The sequence below is a fragment of the Bactrocera neohumeralis genome, chromosome 6 (assembly GCF_024586455.1).
Source record: "Bactrocera neohumeralis isolate Rockhampton chromosome 6, APGP_CSIRO_Bneo_wtdbg2-racon-allhic-juicebox.fasta_v2, whole genome shotgun sequence".
Classification (NCBI taxonomy): Eukaryota; Metazoa; Arthropoda; class Insecta; order Diptera; family Tephritidae; genus Bactrocera; species Bactrocera neohumeralis.
The window spans coordinates 19104051-19121653 of record NC_065923.1 but is presented as its reverse complement, the minus strand read 5'-3'; the positions used below and the strand labels follow the sequence as shown (position 1 = coordinate 19121653).

The window sequence follows — 17603 nt, the reverse complement described above, 5'->3', positions numbered from 1 at the left end:
TTTATTATTTTATATTTTATTTATTTATTTTATTTTTATTTTAAAATTGAAAAATGTTAAAACAAAAATAATTTGTTTGTTATTATTATTTTGTTTTTAGAGAAAAGCATGTTCGTTTGTTTCCTATTTAACTTTGTTTAATTTAATTTATTTAATTTAATTTTTAATAAAGTTATTAAATACTTATTTTATTGTTAATATTTTTTTCAACTTTAAACATTTTTTATATTTTTTTAATTATTTAGTTATTTTAAGTATTTCTAATTTTTTTTTATAATTTTATTGATTTTTTCATTAGTTATGATTTTAATTATCTATTAGTCTTAAATAAAATTAATTTTATTTTTTGTTTATTTTATTATTTTTGTTTTAATTGCCTTTTTTATTTTGCGATGTTAATTTAAATTTTAGTTTAAATTATTTATTAATTTTCTATAATATTTTACTATACTTAACTCATCTGTTTTATGTTATTAATTTTTTTATTCTATTTTCTGATTATTCTGATTATTTTCGTTAATTTAAACACATTTTATTAATTTATTTAATTTACATAATTATTTGTTTAATTTAATTTTTTAAATTTTTAAATTTTTTATGAATATAATAGCACACATATATATTTTTATTTTATTTTTTTTTTTTTAAATTTCCAATCTTAAATTTCTTAGTTTTTCTTATATTATTTAATTTTTTATTTCATTTTTTCTCTTTTTTTATTTTATTTTATTTTCTATTGTAATTTTATTTAGTTTTCAGTTAATTTAAATTTCTTTATGTATGTATGTATGTACATATACATATATTTTTTACTTTAAAAATTGTATTTTTATGAATAAAATATATTTATTTTATTATTTAAACTATTATTTTATTTAATGTTATTTTGTTTTGTTTTTCATTATCAATAATTATTTTATGATATTATTTAATTCATAATTTAATTAAAATTTTTATACTTATTTTATTTTTCAATATTACTTTTTTTATTTATTTTATTATTCTTCTTTTTAGTTATAATGTTTATATCTTCTCTTATTTGATTTATTTATATTTTAATTTCAACGTTTCATTATATTCTTGTATAATAAATATTTAATAATTTCTCTGTTATATATATTTTATTATTTTATCAATAATTTTCTGTAATAATTTTTAAATGCTTTTAATATTAATTTTATAATTTAAATATTTTTTTAAATTAATTTTATGATTTTTAAAGTTTTTAAATCTATAAAACTATATACTGGAAATCAAAAATATTTAAATATTTTTAAATGTTTTTCCCTTTTATTTGAAAATATTTAAAATTTTTTACAATATTTTTTCTTTTTATTTAAAAAATAAACAATCCGCGTACTTGCCATTTAATAATTACAGTCATTAGCACACCTATACACATTTATTTGTTTTTTATCCTTTTCTTTTATATATTTATGCATATACCAATACAAATATATACGATTTTATGTATGTATGTATGTGTATGCATGCATGAAAACAGAATTGAACTGAATTGAAATGAAAACAGCTGTAACAGCAGCAAAAGAAAATGAATAACAAATACAGCAAAAACAACAAAAAATACCGCTAACATTACAAATAAAACAGAAAAACAAACTATTAAAAAAGAGAGCGCGAAGAGAGATTCAAATATTGATATTAAAGAAGTACATATATTGAGAATTAAAAACAAAACAAAAAAAAAAAACAAGAAATAAAAAAAATACATATTTAAAAGAAAATAAAAACGCATTAACAGAGGATTAGCGAAGATTGAGAGAAATTAAAGAAAATACTTATAAAAAGCAAAATTGCAATGCTAATAATGACTATGGCGATTATGATGATAACTACTTTGATGATGTACGCTATATTCTGTCGTACTGGATACACAATAAAAATAAACGTAATCTCAAAACATGAAATGTGTTTCATTGAATTATAAATAAAAATTATTTAATTATATAATAACAATAAATTAATTAATTTTTTGTTTTGTATTAAAAAAAATATATTTTTTTTGTATTATTCTAATAATTTGCTTTAGTTTATAATCAGGCTCAAATAAAAGTATATACTATAAATACTTATGTGCATACATACATACATGTATACTTATGTGCAAGCACACTAAGGCACATGCGCTCTTCTTTAATTTTAGCTGTGCGCACATATACAATCATACATACAAATGTATGTATACCTAAATATATATTTTATCTTTAATTTATTTGCCTTTTACTTTCATTTGCTATTTTCGTAAATACTTTCCTTGTGCGATGGCAAAGTGCCCTTAAATTACGTTAACGACTATGTGCATCCCGGATGAATCATTGCTAACTGGCAGCTGCCAAATCTGCGCCACTTACGTTTTCTTAAGTAATGATATTAAACATAAATATCGAACACTCAAAAATACTATGTAGTAATTCTTACGACAAGCTATTTTTGTCTGAAAATTATGAATTAAACAGTAGCAAAAATTTTCAATTTTATCATAGATAACGGCTGATCCAAGTAGAGGTACTTTTTTCAATCGCCTTTTTTTGACAGATCACGCATAAGTCGCGTCAAGCTGTCATGTTATTTTTGCTCAGTATTGTTTGGCATTTCATCATGGAAAGACTTATGCCAGACCAACGTTTACAAATCGTTCAACTTTAGTCCGAAATTTTACGTTTTGTAAAAAATATGTTCGCTCAACTTATGGTCAACACATTCAGCCTACTGAGCGTACTATTCGCAACACACACCATCAGACTCATGATTGATTATAGGATAATATTAAACGAATAGACGACGTCCAGAAGAGAAGAAAATATAGCAGTCATAGCTGAGAGTGTAGACGAAGACCGTGGAGAGTCGATTCGGCGCCGTTCGCAGCAACTCCGACTGACATATGGAATGACTTGGCCCTCTCCAAGCGACATCACTTCGCTCTATGGATTCTGGATAAGTTCCAAGAAGATCCGACGTTTTCGAGCCAAATTTTGTTCAGCGATGAGCCCCATTTCTGGCTCAATGGGTATGTAAACAATAAGAATTGTCGCATTACGGACGAAGAGCAACCTGGAAGGATACAAGAGCTGCCACTAGATAGATATGTACAAATGAGATTAAAGTACATATTAAATAAAACGAGGACCCCAAGATTTCATCTACAAGTTTTCCAAGATCTTTCAAAATAAATATCATTATAATTTTAGGGATAGTCTCTCAAATAGAAATGATGAATTTCTGTTGAGAATTTGTTTCTTTAGATTTGTTCGTATAAATGAATTCGTATCATCTGGTTATGCAATTCAATTAGAATTTACTTACGATTTCGAATTTTCTAATTCTATTCTATAACATTTACGGTTAAAAATATTTTCCAATTTTATGAAACTAATTATTTTTAAATTTGCGGAAAATGGATTATATTACACTAGGAATGAGTACTGGAAAACAATCGGGGCCAGCTATAAATACCAATTTAACGGAATGACCGGATGCAATTTATGCGAATATTTTTGAAACTGAACTTTTGATTTCATATAAAAATTCCGACAATTCGTGAGAGAGACAAATGAAGCGTGTGCATTGTATTGATAAGCATAATTTTGCATAAACTTTTCGTTTCTTCTTCTTTCTTCTACCTTTTCGACCTCTTTCTAGATATCACTTCAAAGTTTCTTTATGGTTCTTTAGGTTCCATTAGCCATACATAAGTAAATTGAGCCAATTATCATCAGTCAAAATAAAATTAGACGATCTGAGTTAAACCATTTTGGTTAAGAGAAGAGAAACTCATCGGTACCCTTAACCTCTATTACGATGAAATTATTTTCACATTATGCCATTACCTGCCATATCCACCAGGTTTTCGGTGAATGCCAGTACTTTTGCTGGAAGAATACCTTTGACGTTCCAGCTACAAACCTACTCGTTAGTTTATTGTTTGGAAGCTTCCTTCACGTTAACTCGAACTCTACCTGTTTTTTTTATTTTTCTTTTTATAATTTAAAGCACATAATAGAGAAAAATAATTTTAGTCATACAACAGTTGCCACATTTCCATCAGGCCCTTTCAGCACCAACCCAAATTCATGGCAATGACGTCGGACGCAAAGTGCAATGAGACGATGCCACGCTGCAGAGTATAAAAGGCCAAATTTCTCTAACAAAAATTTTATAAATTTAATTGCTGGCAGAGGACTAACAAGTATTTCAATTTAAAGTTCAATTCACCAAAATAAAATAAGAGCAAACGGAAAAAATGACGCTCGTGCCAACCACATATGGCAGTTACGCGCGTGAACTCGACCGCCCACGTTACTATCCACCATACGATTTTCATCTATACCCCTACCTCTGGGACGATGCTCGTTTGTGGTGGCCCTCAACGGAACGTCTGCTGCGTCCACTGGACGACTTGGTTACGCGTCGCGTGCGCAATCAGTTGATACAATCCTCACTGCTGGACTGGCGTTATCCGATGCGTTGGGAGAATTACTATGCGGGCGAGCGGGTGCATGTGGACGAGAAGGGCTTTCAAGTGGACATTGATGTGCGTCAATTTAAGCCGCACGAGATTGTGGTGAAGACCAACGATGACTATGTGATCGTGCAGGGCAATCATGAGAAGCGAAACGATGGCAATGGTCTTGTGGAACGCCACTTTATACGTAAATACCTACTGCCACGCGGTTTCAATGCCAACGATGTGATTTCGAATCTCTCCTCCGATGGCATTTTGACCATCAAAGCACCACCTCCACCGCCGACTAAGTACTATACGCCGAATGAGCGCTTGGTGCGGGTGCATGAAACGGGTAAATTGGCATTGCCCTGGAAATGAGTATGATACGCATGAGTGGGAGAGAAAATTAAAAAAAAATACAAATGTATGCAGGTGCAATAGAAACAAGTGAAATATAGTTATATAGTTTAATTAGAATTGTAAACACCTTCAAGTTGTTAATAAGTACAAAAGTGAAATAAATTAATCATCAACAAGAGCTATTTATATATTCGTGCCGATGCAAGTGTTGTTGGTGTTGTGCAAGTGCAAGTGAAATGCTCATAAATTTTGTCAAAGTACAGACCCAGTAGGAAATTCTTCAGTTGCTGAACTGTCAAATTTTTGAATTGTGACACACATATGCAACGGTTTTTTATACCCTGCACAGGGTTTATTAAGTTTTCCACACAGAAGAAATCGTTGGAAACAAGCTGAGTTGGTTTAGCCATGCCGGTTATGTCTGTATATATGGCGAGTTCCTCCTGTCGTACAAACAAACTAGTCAAAATCGAGTCCTTATATGAAAAGTTTATCTTTTGGCGAATACAATGGTACAATTTCCGAAAAAATTCTCACACAATTCAGAAATTTGAGATTTTTGTGCAAAGTTAAGTTTTTCCCATAGGGTGGTTCTTTGATGCCAGGTTGTTTACAATATGTACATATGTATTAAATAATGCACACATATATACTTGTATGTATATATATTTGCATCGGAAGAAATTTCAAAATCAAGGTCAAACTATTTTTGATACTTTTTTTGCTCATATCGGAACTTAATGCATTTATTACGGAGAGTATTTTCGAAATTGCAAATTAAGCTTCAATGGTGCATATAATATACGAAGTAAAACTTATTTCTACATTATATACATCAAATATATCTTTATATTTACATACATATATTATATTTATACTAACTATAAATATCAACAATAATAAATTGAGGTCTAAAGGTTTGAAGAGGTTTCAAATTATTTTTAAATTATGAATATATACATACATTGCGACAAAAAATTCCTCGAGTAAACGATATTTTAAAATTTTACTAAGTTGGTAGGACTGTCTTTAATAACTATGCCATATATGAGCGCGATCTGTCAACCAGTTTGCTTACAACAGCTACTTAAGTCGGCACACCTCAGTAGTGCGTTGCGATTTTTATAATGGATAAAAATATCGTACAAAGAATTTGTCTCAAATTTTGTATTTCTAACCAAATTTCGTGTGCGAAATCGTTGGGAGTGATGGAAAAGGCTTACGGTGATTCAGTTTTATCAAAAACACATGCCTAAGAGTGGTACAAAGCCTTCAAAGACGGTCGAGAGATCGTTGAAAACATTCCCCGTTCTGAACGACCTTCGATCTCTTCCACTGATGAAAATATTTAAAAAGTGAAGGATATGGTGCTTGTAACTCAGGCAAGTGTTAGAGAGATGGCGAGAGAGCTCGACATCTCTCGCGAGTCCGTTCGAATGATTTTGGTCGAGAGAGATCAACTCGTCCGAGACGATTATGATTTTAGCCAAAAACGCATGAATACCATCGATCGCTTTATTCACCAGATTTCGCTCTGCTTGATTTTTTCTAGTTGCTTCAACTAAAATTGCCGCTCCGCTAGCAGTTAAAGAACCGCTAAGGGAGTGAGTATGAATAATGACATAATGATCAGACCTTACAGTCGTTTTTCATTTAGCCGAGTTCCTCACCTAATTTATGGTGAAAGTCTAAATAATAACCTTAAAAAATATGAAATATACTATGCTACAGCAAAAATGGAGTTTCCTTAAGTTGTATAATTTCAGTTTATAAAGATTTTGAGCCAATGAACTTTGCTGCAAGTTAAACGCTGTGATTCAATAATTATATTTCATTTTGTTTTAATTTTCTTAAAAAATTACATCCCTAGGAAGAGAAAATAACTGTCTGTGTCGTACTCTTGTTTTCTTTGAAGAAATTTGTGAAGCCCTTTATTCACAAAATAAACAAGAAAAAATATACTTGTATGTACATATGTACATATATTATTAAAAGGTTTATTCTTGCAAGAGGGCTAAGGTCTATGAGATGTTATAAATATGAAGTGTGGTAAATAGTGGTTCGTTCGGTTCAGAACCGTTGAGAAAAATTCAGCTGTTGATCAAGTGTTAGTTGATCAAATTTTACCGGATTTGTCCATTTAAACTGCGCGCGTCACCCGAATCATTTGAAAATATTTTCCTACCTTGACACATCTTTTATGTTCGTGTGAAGCTTGCTCTCCATATGTAAATTAAGACGTGTTTGACAGCTATTTGTTTACAATGATGTAATGAAGATGACATCGAAAAAACTAAAGAAACTAACTAGAAGTATCGTCGTGTTGGCATCAGAGAGATAGCAGATGATCTCAACATATCTTATGGATAGACTCAACACATTTTGTTGTTTGAATCTTCTGGCAAAACTATTTTGAATGTAGGTCGAAGAAGAGATGTTCGACAACGTAGCTGAGGACTCTACATTTATCAAATGCATCATTAGTGGTGACGAGACATACATACTTACATACGTTTATGAATATGACATGGAAACTCTCAAAAATCTAATCAATGGCACTCCAAAATGTTGAAAATTGGCTCAGGAAGTGCATGTTTTGAAGATGTTAATAAAGAAAGTAGATTTTTTTTGTCGGTCTGAATCATATTTGATGAGACTGTATTAGAGCTACTAGAATACAGGGTGGTTCAAAAGTCATTTTGGAGTAAAGGAAACGACATATCAATGGAATTTCGTCCATAATTTCGAATTAAATTATGCCAAGCTTATGGTATTCATATAATTTCATTAGGATTGAAATCTAAAATATATCTCAAATTAGTTATATTAAAAGAAATCAGCTTTTTATAATAACTCCCGAAATTTCCTTGCTAAAGTTAGTCCTGACGACCTCTCGTTAATTATCCTTACCATAACCGAAACAGGCTTCGAAGTAAGTACATACCCACATATGCATGTACATATATACCCGGTTGTCCAGAATCTTGGAAATCGGATCCGCGAAAAATTGACTGTCACCCTTTCTAGCAATACTATTCTAGTTTTCAAAACGATGGCGTTTCATAAATGTTACGATTTTACAAAAAAAAAGATAAAATTTATGATTCGCAGTCTTCTTTTTTATTCGTAAATAACTAATAACAGTCTATAACGCTACTTCTATATATGTACATATGTATATTTGCTTGAATTTCGTTCGAAACACTTAAAACAAAAATCTCGTTCACTTTTTATCCTTCTCCTCAGCACTCTTATTCTCCACTGGTGGATTCTCCTTTACATTCAAATGTGCTGGACCGGTCTGTTGAATAGGAATCACACGTTCTGCCGCGTTATCTTCCAAACCAGCAGGTTTTGGTACATTAACCGTTAGTATGCCATCCGATGAAAGTGTTGAAACGGCCTGATCGGCTTTGAAACCGCGGGGCAGACTGAAACTGCGCACGAAATGTTTCGAAATGAAACCGTGTTCGTCCTCACGCCCCTCATATTTTCCCTCTACGACCACATTGTTGTCTACCACTTTAACGGTTAATTCGTTCGGTTTGAATTGTGCAACATCCAACGACACTTGATAGCCTTCTTTGCCCAACTTTGGTTCAACCTGACTTTGAAGGTCCTGTTGTAGACGACTTAAACGACTCCATGGTGAATAGGTGAACGGCGCGTTGAAGAAGTCATCGTAAAATGCCGAAAATGGTGATCGGCGTGGAAAAGCCAAACGCTGCATTTCCTCAGCCATACGCCATAATTGTGGAAGTGGACGCATTTTTACTACAAATTTTAGATTTTCACTTCGACTGTTAAATTACAGAAAAATATTTTATTTGCTTTTTCGAAATCACTTTTGACTTCAAATTTGATTTTTCAACTTTTCACTGGAGTTGCACTAAAGAACCGTTGGCTTTTATACTTTTCTGACAGTGTGCCGCTGTTATCAGTTCTCGTACATTACTCTCGCGATTGCGCACTACCTGGCGCTCTTTGGAATACTATCTCATGTTCATTCTCGGTTTTACTAGAATTTGTGTAAACAATAATACACACAAATAAAGTGTGCGCCCAATGCAAAAGAAAATTCGCGAAAAGTCGGGAAGTAGTGGCAAAAATAATTGTTTTTAAGAGTAAGAGAGAGTATAAAACATTCTTGGTGTTGCTAGGAGAGCAACATCTCTGTTAGCGAGTAGTATGATGCTAGAGAATGAATTGTTGTGAAAATATTGTTAATTCGTTTTACATATATTTTATTATGTGTACTATGGAAAGCACATTTGTGATGAAATTTAATGCACACTTGTTATATGTAATTAATTTTATCAAAAATAAAAGAACTTGATTTTGATTATGATCGGTTAGTTTGCATGGCAGCCATGGATAAGCTACAGCTATGTACATATATACATATATCATACATAAGTATATGTACATACTTATGTACAAATGTACCAGTATACATACATATACATATCTACATATGTACATACATATGTATGAACATAAGTATAGTGCCTTGATCTAAAAAAAATGTTGAGAAATGTATGGTTATTGATTCGTTAAGACATCTTACAAAATAACAAAAAGCTTTCCATACAAGGAAAACAACAATATGTTATAGTAGTTCGATATCAGCGACTCCCACAAATGGCTAGGTTCTTGGGAAGAATAGGCTGTGTGAAAAACTTCAGATCGATATCTTAAAAACTGAGGAATTATTTCGCGAGGATATAACTAAATATATATAATATAAACATAAGCATGTATCCGACTTTTCCGACACAATCTTCATGGTAAACCAGTTCAATTAAAAAGTATAGCAACTTAGGAAATAATTGGGGCAATAGAATAAGATTCAGCACTCAAATTTTAGAACAAAATTTAGACCCAAGTTAAATCTATCACGAAACTGCTGCACAAGTGGCTTGACATCTTAACAATATTCTACATCAATTACTATATTTTCAAAACAAACAATAAGGTAATTTAATAGTCTTCAGCATAAGACATTTCATAACATTCCTTTTTCAAATACAAAACTCGAAAGTTAGTAATGTAATGAAAAAAACAGCTGATAAATTTGAAATTCAGTTTCAACGAGGAAATTTTGAAAACCAGGGAATTTCTCGCTGCTTTCTGTACTCTCTTTTTATGAGTTTTTTCTTCTTTTTTCATACAAAATCATTTTTATCTTATTTGTTGAATATGTATGTATGTCTTGTAGCTTGCTTGATAAGGACCATAACCACAAACAATTCTTGGGGACTAGAAGAAAATATATACTAAATTTGGTTAAAATTTTCATTTGTAGATACATATATACATAAAAGGAAAATATATAATGCAACGAAATGCTAAAAAAATCCTTAAAAATTTTGCATACCCTTTATCATAATTTTGGGTATTTTCTAAATATTTCATTCTTACGAACACTCGCCACACATATGTACATACATATGTTAAAATAATAAGAGCCACCTCTCCAGCTAAAATATCAATTTTTACTCCCAATAACTGACTCAATAAATATTTGTTTGTATTCTCTGTAATTTACGCTATTCTCAACTCTCTTCTGATGCTTTCTCCCACTGTCGCTAGTACTTGCGGTAATCTTCTCATGGTTCAATCAAAGAACATCAATGTTCTCTGGTTCAATATGTATGTATTTGTTTAATAAGAATTTCTGTTAACAAGTTATTCAACTAAATTAACAAAATGTTACCCATTTTTTGCATCTTAAATTATTTCACCTGCCTATTTACTGAAGCAGCTTTAAAAAATTATATCGGCATACAATGAGCATACTCAAGATTTGTAGAAATTCTCCAAACGTTTTGTAGAAAATTCCAAATAAGAGAGAGAACTCTGACGCGCTACACCACATGTTCTCTTTATTTAGCGCAATCTGTGAGTGATCACTCTTGCTTTTCTAGAATCTATTGGGCTGCGCAGAATTTACCGGAACTTTCTATACTGCTTCCACGGTCGATGGCCCCCATTTACGCTACTTATCAACCATGACCACAGTCAACATAGCTGAATTTTCGATGGCGCCGCAAAAAGTATAAATACCGGCAAATTGCCAGTGTACGAACAACAGTTGTATACAAACATTCAACAGAAGCGTAACAAACAGTATTTGCTATAAACAAAACTTGCCTGTTTCGGTGAAAAGTTTTAGAATCGAATTAATTTTTGGAAAATTTTCAAAACTAGAGACAAGAAAATGGCTACAATTCCAGCAATATTGGGTTTAATTAACGACATGGACCGTCTCACCACGGCCATTTCTCCATACTATCATCAAACCTACCATTGGCCCATGAGCCGGCAATTAGCCTTGGGTAAACCAGAAAGGGCAATTTCACCTCTGGTGGGCAAAGATGGTTTCCAGGTGTCGATGGATGTCGCCCATTTCAAACCCAGTGAATTGAATGTACGTGTTGTAGACAATAGTATCGTTGTGGAGGGCAAACATGAAGAACGTGAGGATGACCATGGTTACATATCTCGTCATTTTCTTCGTCGCTACTCGCTGCCCAAAGGATATGATCCCAATAAAGTGATGTCATCGCTTTCATCAGATGGTGTACTGACTGTTATGGCGCCAAAGCCGCAATTGGAAGACAAGTCCAATGAACGTCATGTACAAATACAACAAACTGGTCCTGCACACTTGAACGTTAAGGAGAATGGCAAAGAAGAGAAGAAGAATTGAACATTTGCCACTTCAATTAAATCATCAACAACGCATTCCTTAAAACATACACGCATACACCTTTCCTCGAGCGGGTCTAGAGTTTAGTTGCTACATTCGGAGTATTACTTAATTAGTTTTTTCCCATTTTTAATATAGTTTGTACTGAAGGAAATAAATAAATAAATACCACTCTTTTGTTACAAAAAAAGAAACATTTCGTGTTTTCCTTAACTTTCGAGGTCAGATATTTGCACCGGGTCTTGAGGATCGTAAGTACTTATGTATATCTGATATTCTTGAATCTTGTATGCAGATCCCTCAGATAAAGTATATTTCGATTCCAGATTTGTGCTAAACATGCGATTAATGTTGTAACCAAAATAAGGGTTGAGTAATTTTACAAGAATACCAATAACGCCAAGTGAAAGACTTATAGTAACTATAAAGTGAGAAATATAAATTTTATTAAAATTATTACTTTACTTCACATTGTACAGGCACTTACACTCAAACACAAATGATTTACTGGTAATTAAAAGTTGCTGAAGTAGACAAAAGTATAATACGTTTACACATATTCAATTTAAGTAATAGAGTTTGGCTGAAACTGTTGAGTCCACGTCAAATCCAAAGTAAACACATTTGGGCCTGAAGAGTTCTGATGGGTGAAGTTACAACTGCTTATTGTAAATTATCGTTTGAAATTGGTGTTTGGGTGTATGTGCAAACTATTGGAGGTTTTTTATATTTTTGGTATACGTGATTATATACAGTATTCTGAATATCCATTCGACATAACAATTTAGCTTCGGGTTCCAGTTTACGAACATGCGGCAGAAGAGACTCGAAAAAGGCCTGATCTTCATCTCGTTCTTTTTTTTCTGAGTGTTTCTTTTCAATTAAGCGTAATTTACGTTTTTCAATTTCCAATTGGTGCGAAGTATTCTTTGTGTGGCTTAAAAATTTCTTTTTCGTTGGAGGCGGAATATTAAGTTCAAATTTATCGCAGGTATCGTCCGTGTCTTCGACTGGAGATATATTCCAGCTACTTATATCATCATTTACTTCTAGTGGATCTTCGTTACCACTTTCATCCGGAATAGTACTTATTTTCTTTAAGTTTCCGCTTAGCTCCCGGTGCTTCATTTGGTCTTTCAAAAATAATAGTTGTTTAAAGTAAGGCCACTTCGAATTAAAATCTGATTCCATATTAGCACTATCTGCAGATATCGGAACAGATATTTTACGTAATTCAGCTCGAAATTGATCGCGAATATACTTCCATTTTTTCTTTACCTCTTCCTCTGAAAAATAAGAATAAAGAAATAAAATATTGAATGTCATACAGTGAATGTAGATAAAATGCCTAGAATAAATTTAATTAATACTTACTCTTTAAATTCATTTCTCTTGCAACTGATTTCCATAGATGTTCAACCAGTTGTCTATTGTGATAATTTTTATTTTTTCGATCCCATAGAGCAGGGCGAGCAAAAACTTCACTTATCAATAAGTTAATATCCATATTTGTGCTCAATATTACATACATACATATAGTCACGAATTGCATTAAAATCAACTGAATAATACGCGCAATTTCAACGCGAGTCAGCGCTGAAAAACACTTCAGTACTGTTTTCTTGCATTGAACAACTACACGTTCAGCTTCGGTCAGCTTCCACTTTCTCGCTGCTTATTTCTCGCATTCGTCAGTTTTGCGCTCGGCTCGGCTTTCAGTGTCCACTCTGCAACAGCGCTGCCGTTTTGGTCCGTTTGCACCAAAATCGGTAACTTCATTTGCCTTTGGTGGTTTGGTTGGTAAGCAATTTTTCATCGGATTTATTTACAATGAAAGTTAAGATTTTTCCAAATGTGAAGTGAAATAAAAAGAAAGGTTTTGATGAAGAGATGCTTTGTTGTGAAGTAAGCAAAGCAGGGAAAGTTGTGTGTGAACCGGTCATTATAGTGTAGAAATGTAAGTACATTGAGGAGAGTTTTGCACAAATTTATGCACCTGAAATAATTTTCAATATAAATTGAACAATATTGTAATTTATTAAATATGTATACCTTTCGAACTTGATTCATCATGTTCCAATCAGAATAAATGAGTGGAATACTAATTATAAATAATTGTTAATTGCTTATAAAAGCTCTCGCATATATGTATGTGCTCTCACATATACAATTTACTCTTAAGTTCTCTATGCACTTAACATCAAATTCAACTCTCTTTCCAAAAGAGAAACAAACATTACATTGTTCTCTATTATCTTTGCTTATTGGATTTTAATTTTTCGAGAATTTACGAGTAATTTCAAGCATACACAAATTTCAAGCGTATAAAAGGCAAGCGAACGTTGAATCCACATCAGTTTTTCGCAAGCGAGCAAAGAAATTGGTTACACGTAGCGGATTTGCGCAAAAATTATCTTAAAATTAAAACTAATATTAAGTTATTTTGACTTAAAAATAATCAAAAATGTCAAGTTTGCCCATTCTATTGAACTTAATTGATGAGTTGGATCGCGAGAGCTACAATCCGCTGTACTACGGCAACGACTTCGGATTAGGCTTGCATCCACATCATATTCACCGCCATCACCATCATCGACATGAGCCAGCTGCTAACAATCTTGTTGGCTATTCCCTGCCCTTGGGTTTGGTGAATCGCTTGGGCGAACGAGCTCTCAGTCGACGGGCGCAGCAGGGCGAAGGCCGTTTGTCTCCAGTAGGTAAAGATGGCCTACAAGTGTGCATGGATGTGGCTCAGTTCAAGCCCAGCGAGCTGACTGTAAAAGTAGTTGATAATAGCATTATTATCGAGGGCAAACATGAAGAACGTGAGGATGAACATGGTTACATTTCACGACACTTCGTACGGCGATATGCGCTACCGAAGGACTACGATGCCGATAGAGTCATTTCAACGCTTTCATCAGACGGTGTCCTCACAGTTAGCGCTCCGAAGCCACAAGAAGAAAAATCCAATGAGCGTGTTGTACAAATTCAACAAACCGGTCCGGCTCATTTGAATGTCAAACACAATACGGAGGAGAAGATTGGCGATGCCAACGGAGACGCCGAGCAAAAGTAAATGGCTGTAGACAGACAGTGATTGCAAAGAGACTTCATACACAATTTATTCATTCCACATGTAGTAGAAACGCTTTAATAATTAGTAATACGATGTATTTTCGATAAATACTACTTTTGTGCAGAAACAAACAAATTAGAATAGCGTGCTGGCAAAAATGCAGTACATTCTCATTCATATTTCTTTTAATTACCCATGTAGTATTATAAGTTTTTGCTGTTTAATAATATATGTTCGTAATAATTTTATTAAAATTAATATGGAGAGCATTCATTTACTAAAAATAAATACTTTTAGAATATAGAAATATAAATATTTTTTGTTGTTTTCTGTGGTTGGAAAAAAGAGTGTTGAATAGGATCTCCGCTTGATTATAAGAACTTATTTTTGATGTTTGTATGGCTTCTATTTATATGCTATATTGGTGAAACCTTGAAGATATATTTGGAGAATGTCCCGTTACTTTAGAAAATAATTCATGAGAATATCTTGTCAATGCCAGCAAAATGCTACAGTGGTTCTATATCGACGGTTCCGACAAATAAGTTGCGATTTCCATGACAGCCGGTTCTAGAGTACAGTAATTTACCCGGATTTTATCCGGCCGAGGGCTGTATCTAACTACGTTTGGCTGGGGTTTTCTATTAGATTAACAAATTACTTGCTATTTGGTTAGAAGACGTGCACAAAATTTCAAATATCTCCAAAATTGAGGGACCGTATACATCGGCAGACGCACAGGCGGACTCAGCTTGTCACTTTGATCATTTAAATACATACATATGTATGTACATATGTATATTTTATAGTATCAGCCTCCTTCTGGCTGTTATAAACTTCCCTGTTCGGGGTATGGAAGGATGAAATTATGTTCATCACTACTCGCCGTACTTCCTTGCATTGCTTGCAGGCTTTTTTCGTAATGGTACAAAATTCAAAAGGTGTAGTGTTATGTGGAAGACTATGGACTATGGAAGATATGACACGTTTTGGATTAATCTGTCTGTATAAATAATAGATATGTACTATGCGTAATTAGATTTATTTAACCACATTTGTTGTAAGACGAAGTTCATAAAAATAATTAAGCGACAATAAGCCAAATTTTATTTATGCGATTGAAAGCATAAATAAAGATAGCATACACGCATGCTAAAGGAAAACATTTTTAATTAAATTGTTTCCATAAATTAGGTATGTACATATTTGCCCAAAAGTAGCTGAATACATACATATGTATATACAAGCGAAAAAGGAGGGAGTAGAAACAATTGAGCGTGAAATAGATTCGAATGAGTAGCTTTTTAAAATAGTCCTCTAGATGCTAGGGGACTTACGCACCTGTCCTCCTTTTTACACCTCAAAGGCGCTGAATTACTCAGTAATATTATTTATACAACGTAGTTGCGAGAATTTTGTAGAAAACTGGTGCATGAAATGCTCATATAGTTATTTGTCCATACTCGCTCTTGCCTATCGTCTGAGAGTTCGCTCACCAAAGACTTCTTGCGCAAGTATAAAAGCCCATGCTGTATGCATTTTTCAAGTAATTATCGTGAAAATTCAAAGTGTGTTGGGTGTATTACCATTACGCTTTATTTTACTGAAAAATAGTAGAAAACTAAACGGGGTACATATAAATAAAAATTTGTGAAAAATGCCAATTCGGAATATACCACCATTTGTCTTGAGTTTGGACTCAGCTCCATACTATAATCACGATTTGTATCCAAATCATATTTATCGACGTTTGCATGAACGCCAACATCATCCATTGGATTTAGGTACTTTGGGTTTAATTGCACGTTTGGGGCCGCATGCTCATCACCTAGTGGCTGCTAAGCACAGCACCGAAGGTAATGTAGTTAATCGTTATGGAAAGAATGGTTTCGAAGTGCACCTGGATGTTGGTCTATTCAAACCGGAGGATCTAACCGTGAAAATCGTTGATGATTCATTAGTGATTGAGGGCAAACACGAAGAACGTGAAGATGAACATGGTCATATTTCGCGTCAGTTTACACGTCGCTATGTACTACCCAAGGGTTATGATGAGGAGAGCATTGTATCGACATTATCTTCGGACGGTGCGTTGACTGTGCGTGTACCATCACCACCACCACCGCCAGAAGTAGAGAAGAAGGAGCGCATAATAGCTATACAGCAGGTTGGGCCTTCCGAAATGTTTGTAAAGACCAAAAGTCAGGAGGAAGCCGAGGCAGCCGCAACAAAATAAGCACTGACTGCGTGTAACACCATAAATGTTCATTTGCATTTATATTCTTCTCGATGTCGTAAAGGAAAAAAATGGAAATTTACCCATAATGAATTGAAAACGTAAAGCAGTAACTTTACATTTACATAATAATACTAATTAATTAGATGTACTAAAACTTTTTAAATATCGGCCAATATTTTAAATTGTAAGCGTTTAATTAAATTGAAATGACTGGTAATTTTAAACAATCAGTCTAATTTACTTATGAATTATGTTAAAGGATATTGCGAATATATTTAAAAAGCAGCTTTAGAGTGATATCTATGTATATTGCGCAATATCTTCATTATTATATTTATATATGTAGCTATTTACTATTTAAGTGTATCCTTATCCTTTTGGAAAATCTCATCTTATCATATTGTATTACAATTGAATAAGCTTTTCTACATTTTATCGTAAACTTTTTAAATAATAATGCAAATATACATATGAAAAAATTATAAAAAAATTGAGCGGAAATTGATTATAAATAAATTATTGAAATCGAATAATTGATAATCCATCATTGATAATTTAGTGTGCGTATCTTAATTAAATTTAAATAATTAAAATATATACAAAATTTGGGGCTGAATCGAAAACTGCGTATCCGGTATACTTTATAAGAAAACAAGTTTGATACTTCCGTTTCTTGTTGACCAAGTAATTCCGAATATTTCAGCAAAAGTTTTTTTTACTTTTTAAATACTTCCCTGGAACGCTATCC

General features: G+C 32.8%; 7 protein-coding genes across 7 annotated transcripts in view; 4 read left to right on the top strand and 3 right to left on the bottom strand.

The window, feature by feature from the left end:
- Positions 1 to 17603, bottom strand: part of LOC126760985 (heat shock protein 23-like) — a 450653-nt gene that overhangs the window by 27682 nt on the left and 405368 nt on the right. The gene's annotated exons all lie outside the window — the stretch shown is intronic.
- Positions 4174 to 5003, top strand: LOC126760979 (heat shock protein 27). Its single transcript, XM_050476832.1, has one exon. The coding sequence runs from the start codon at positions 4262 to 4264 to the stop codon at positions 4841 to 4843; it is 582 nt and encodes a 193-aa protein (XP_050332789.1). The 5' UTR covers positions 4174 to 4261; the 3' UTR covers positions 4844 to 5003.
- On the bottom strand, positions 7923 to 8717 carry LOC126760982 (heat shock protein 23-like). The gene has a single exon (XM_050476835.1). It carries the CDS (start codon positions 8592 to 8594, stop codon positions 8049 to 8051), a length of 546 nt encoding a protein of 181 aa, XP_050332792.1. The 5' UTR covers positions 8595 to 8717; the 3' UTR covers positions 7923 to 8048.
- Positions 10931 to 11731, top strand: LOC126760989 (heat shock protein 23-like). Its single transcript, XM_050476843.1, has one exon. It carries the CDS (start codon positions 11046 to 11048, stop codon positions 11535 to 11537), a length of 492 nt encoding a protein of 163 aa, XP_050332800.1. The 5' UTR covers positions 10931 to 11045; the 3' UTR covers positions 11538 to 11731.
- Positions 11956 to 13485, bottom strand: LOC126760973 (uncharacterized). Its single transcript, XM_050476824.1, has 2 exons — positions 12912 to 13485; positions 11956 to 12823 (listed from the first exon to the last, which is right to left on the bottom strand). Exons 1-2 carry the CDS (start codon positions 13087 to 13089, stop codon positions 12201 to 12203), a joined length of 801 nt encoding a protein of 266 aa, XP_050332781.1. The 5' UTR covers positions 13090 to 13485; the 3' UTR covers positions 11956 to 12200.
- On the top strand, positions 13884 to 14929 carry LOC126760978 (heat shock protein 23-like). The gene has a single exon (XM_050476831.1). It carries the CDS (start codon positions 14002 to 14004, stop codon positions 14614 to 14616), a length of 615 nt encoding a protein of 204 aa, XP_050332788.1. The 5' UTR covers positions 13884 to 14001; the 3' UTR covers positions 14617 to 14929.
- On the top strand, positions 16151 to 17371 carry LOC126760980 (heat shock protein 67B3). Its single transcript, XM_050476833.1, has one exon. It carries the CDS (start codon positions 16274 to 16276, stop codon positions 16850 to 16852), a length of 579 nt encoding a protein of 192 aa, XP_050332790.1. The 5' UTR covers positions 16151 to 16273; the 3' UTR covers positions 16853 to 17371.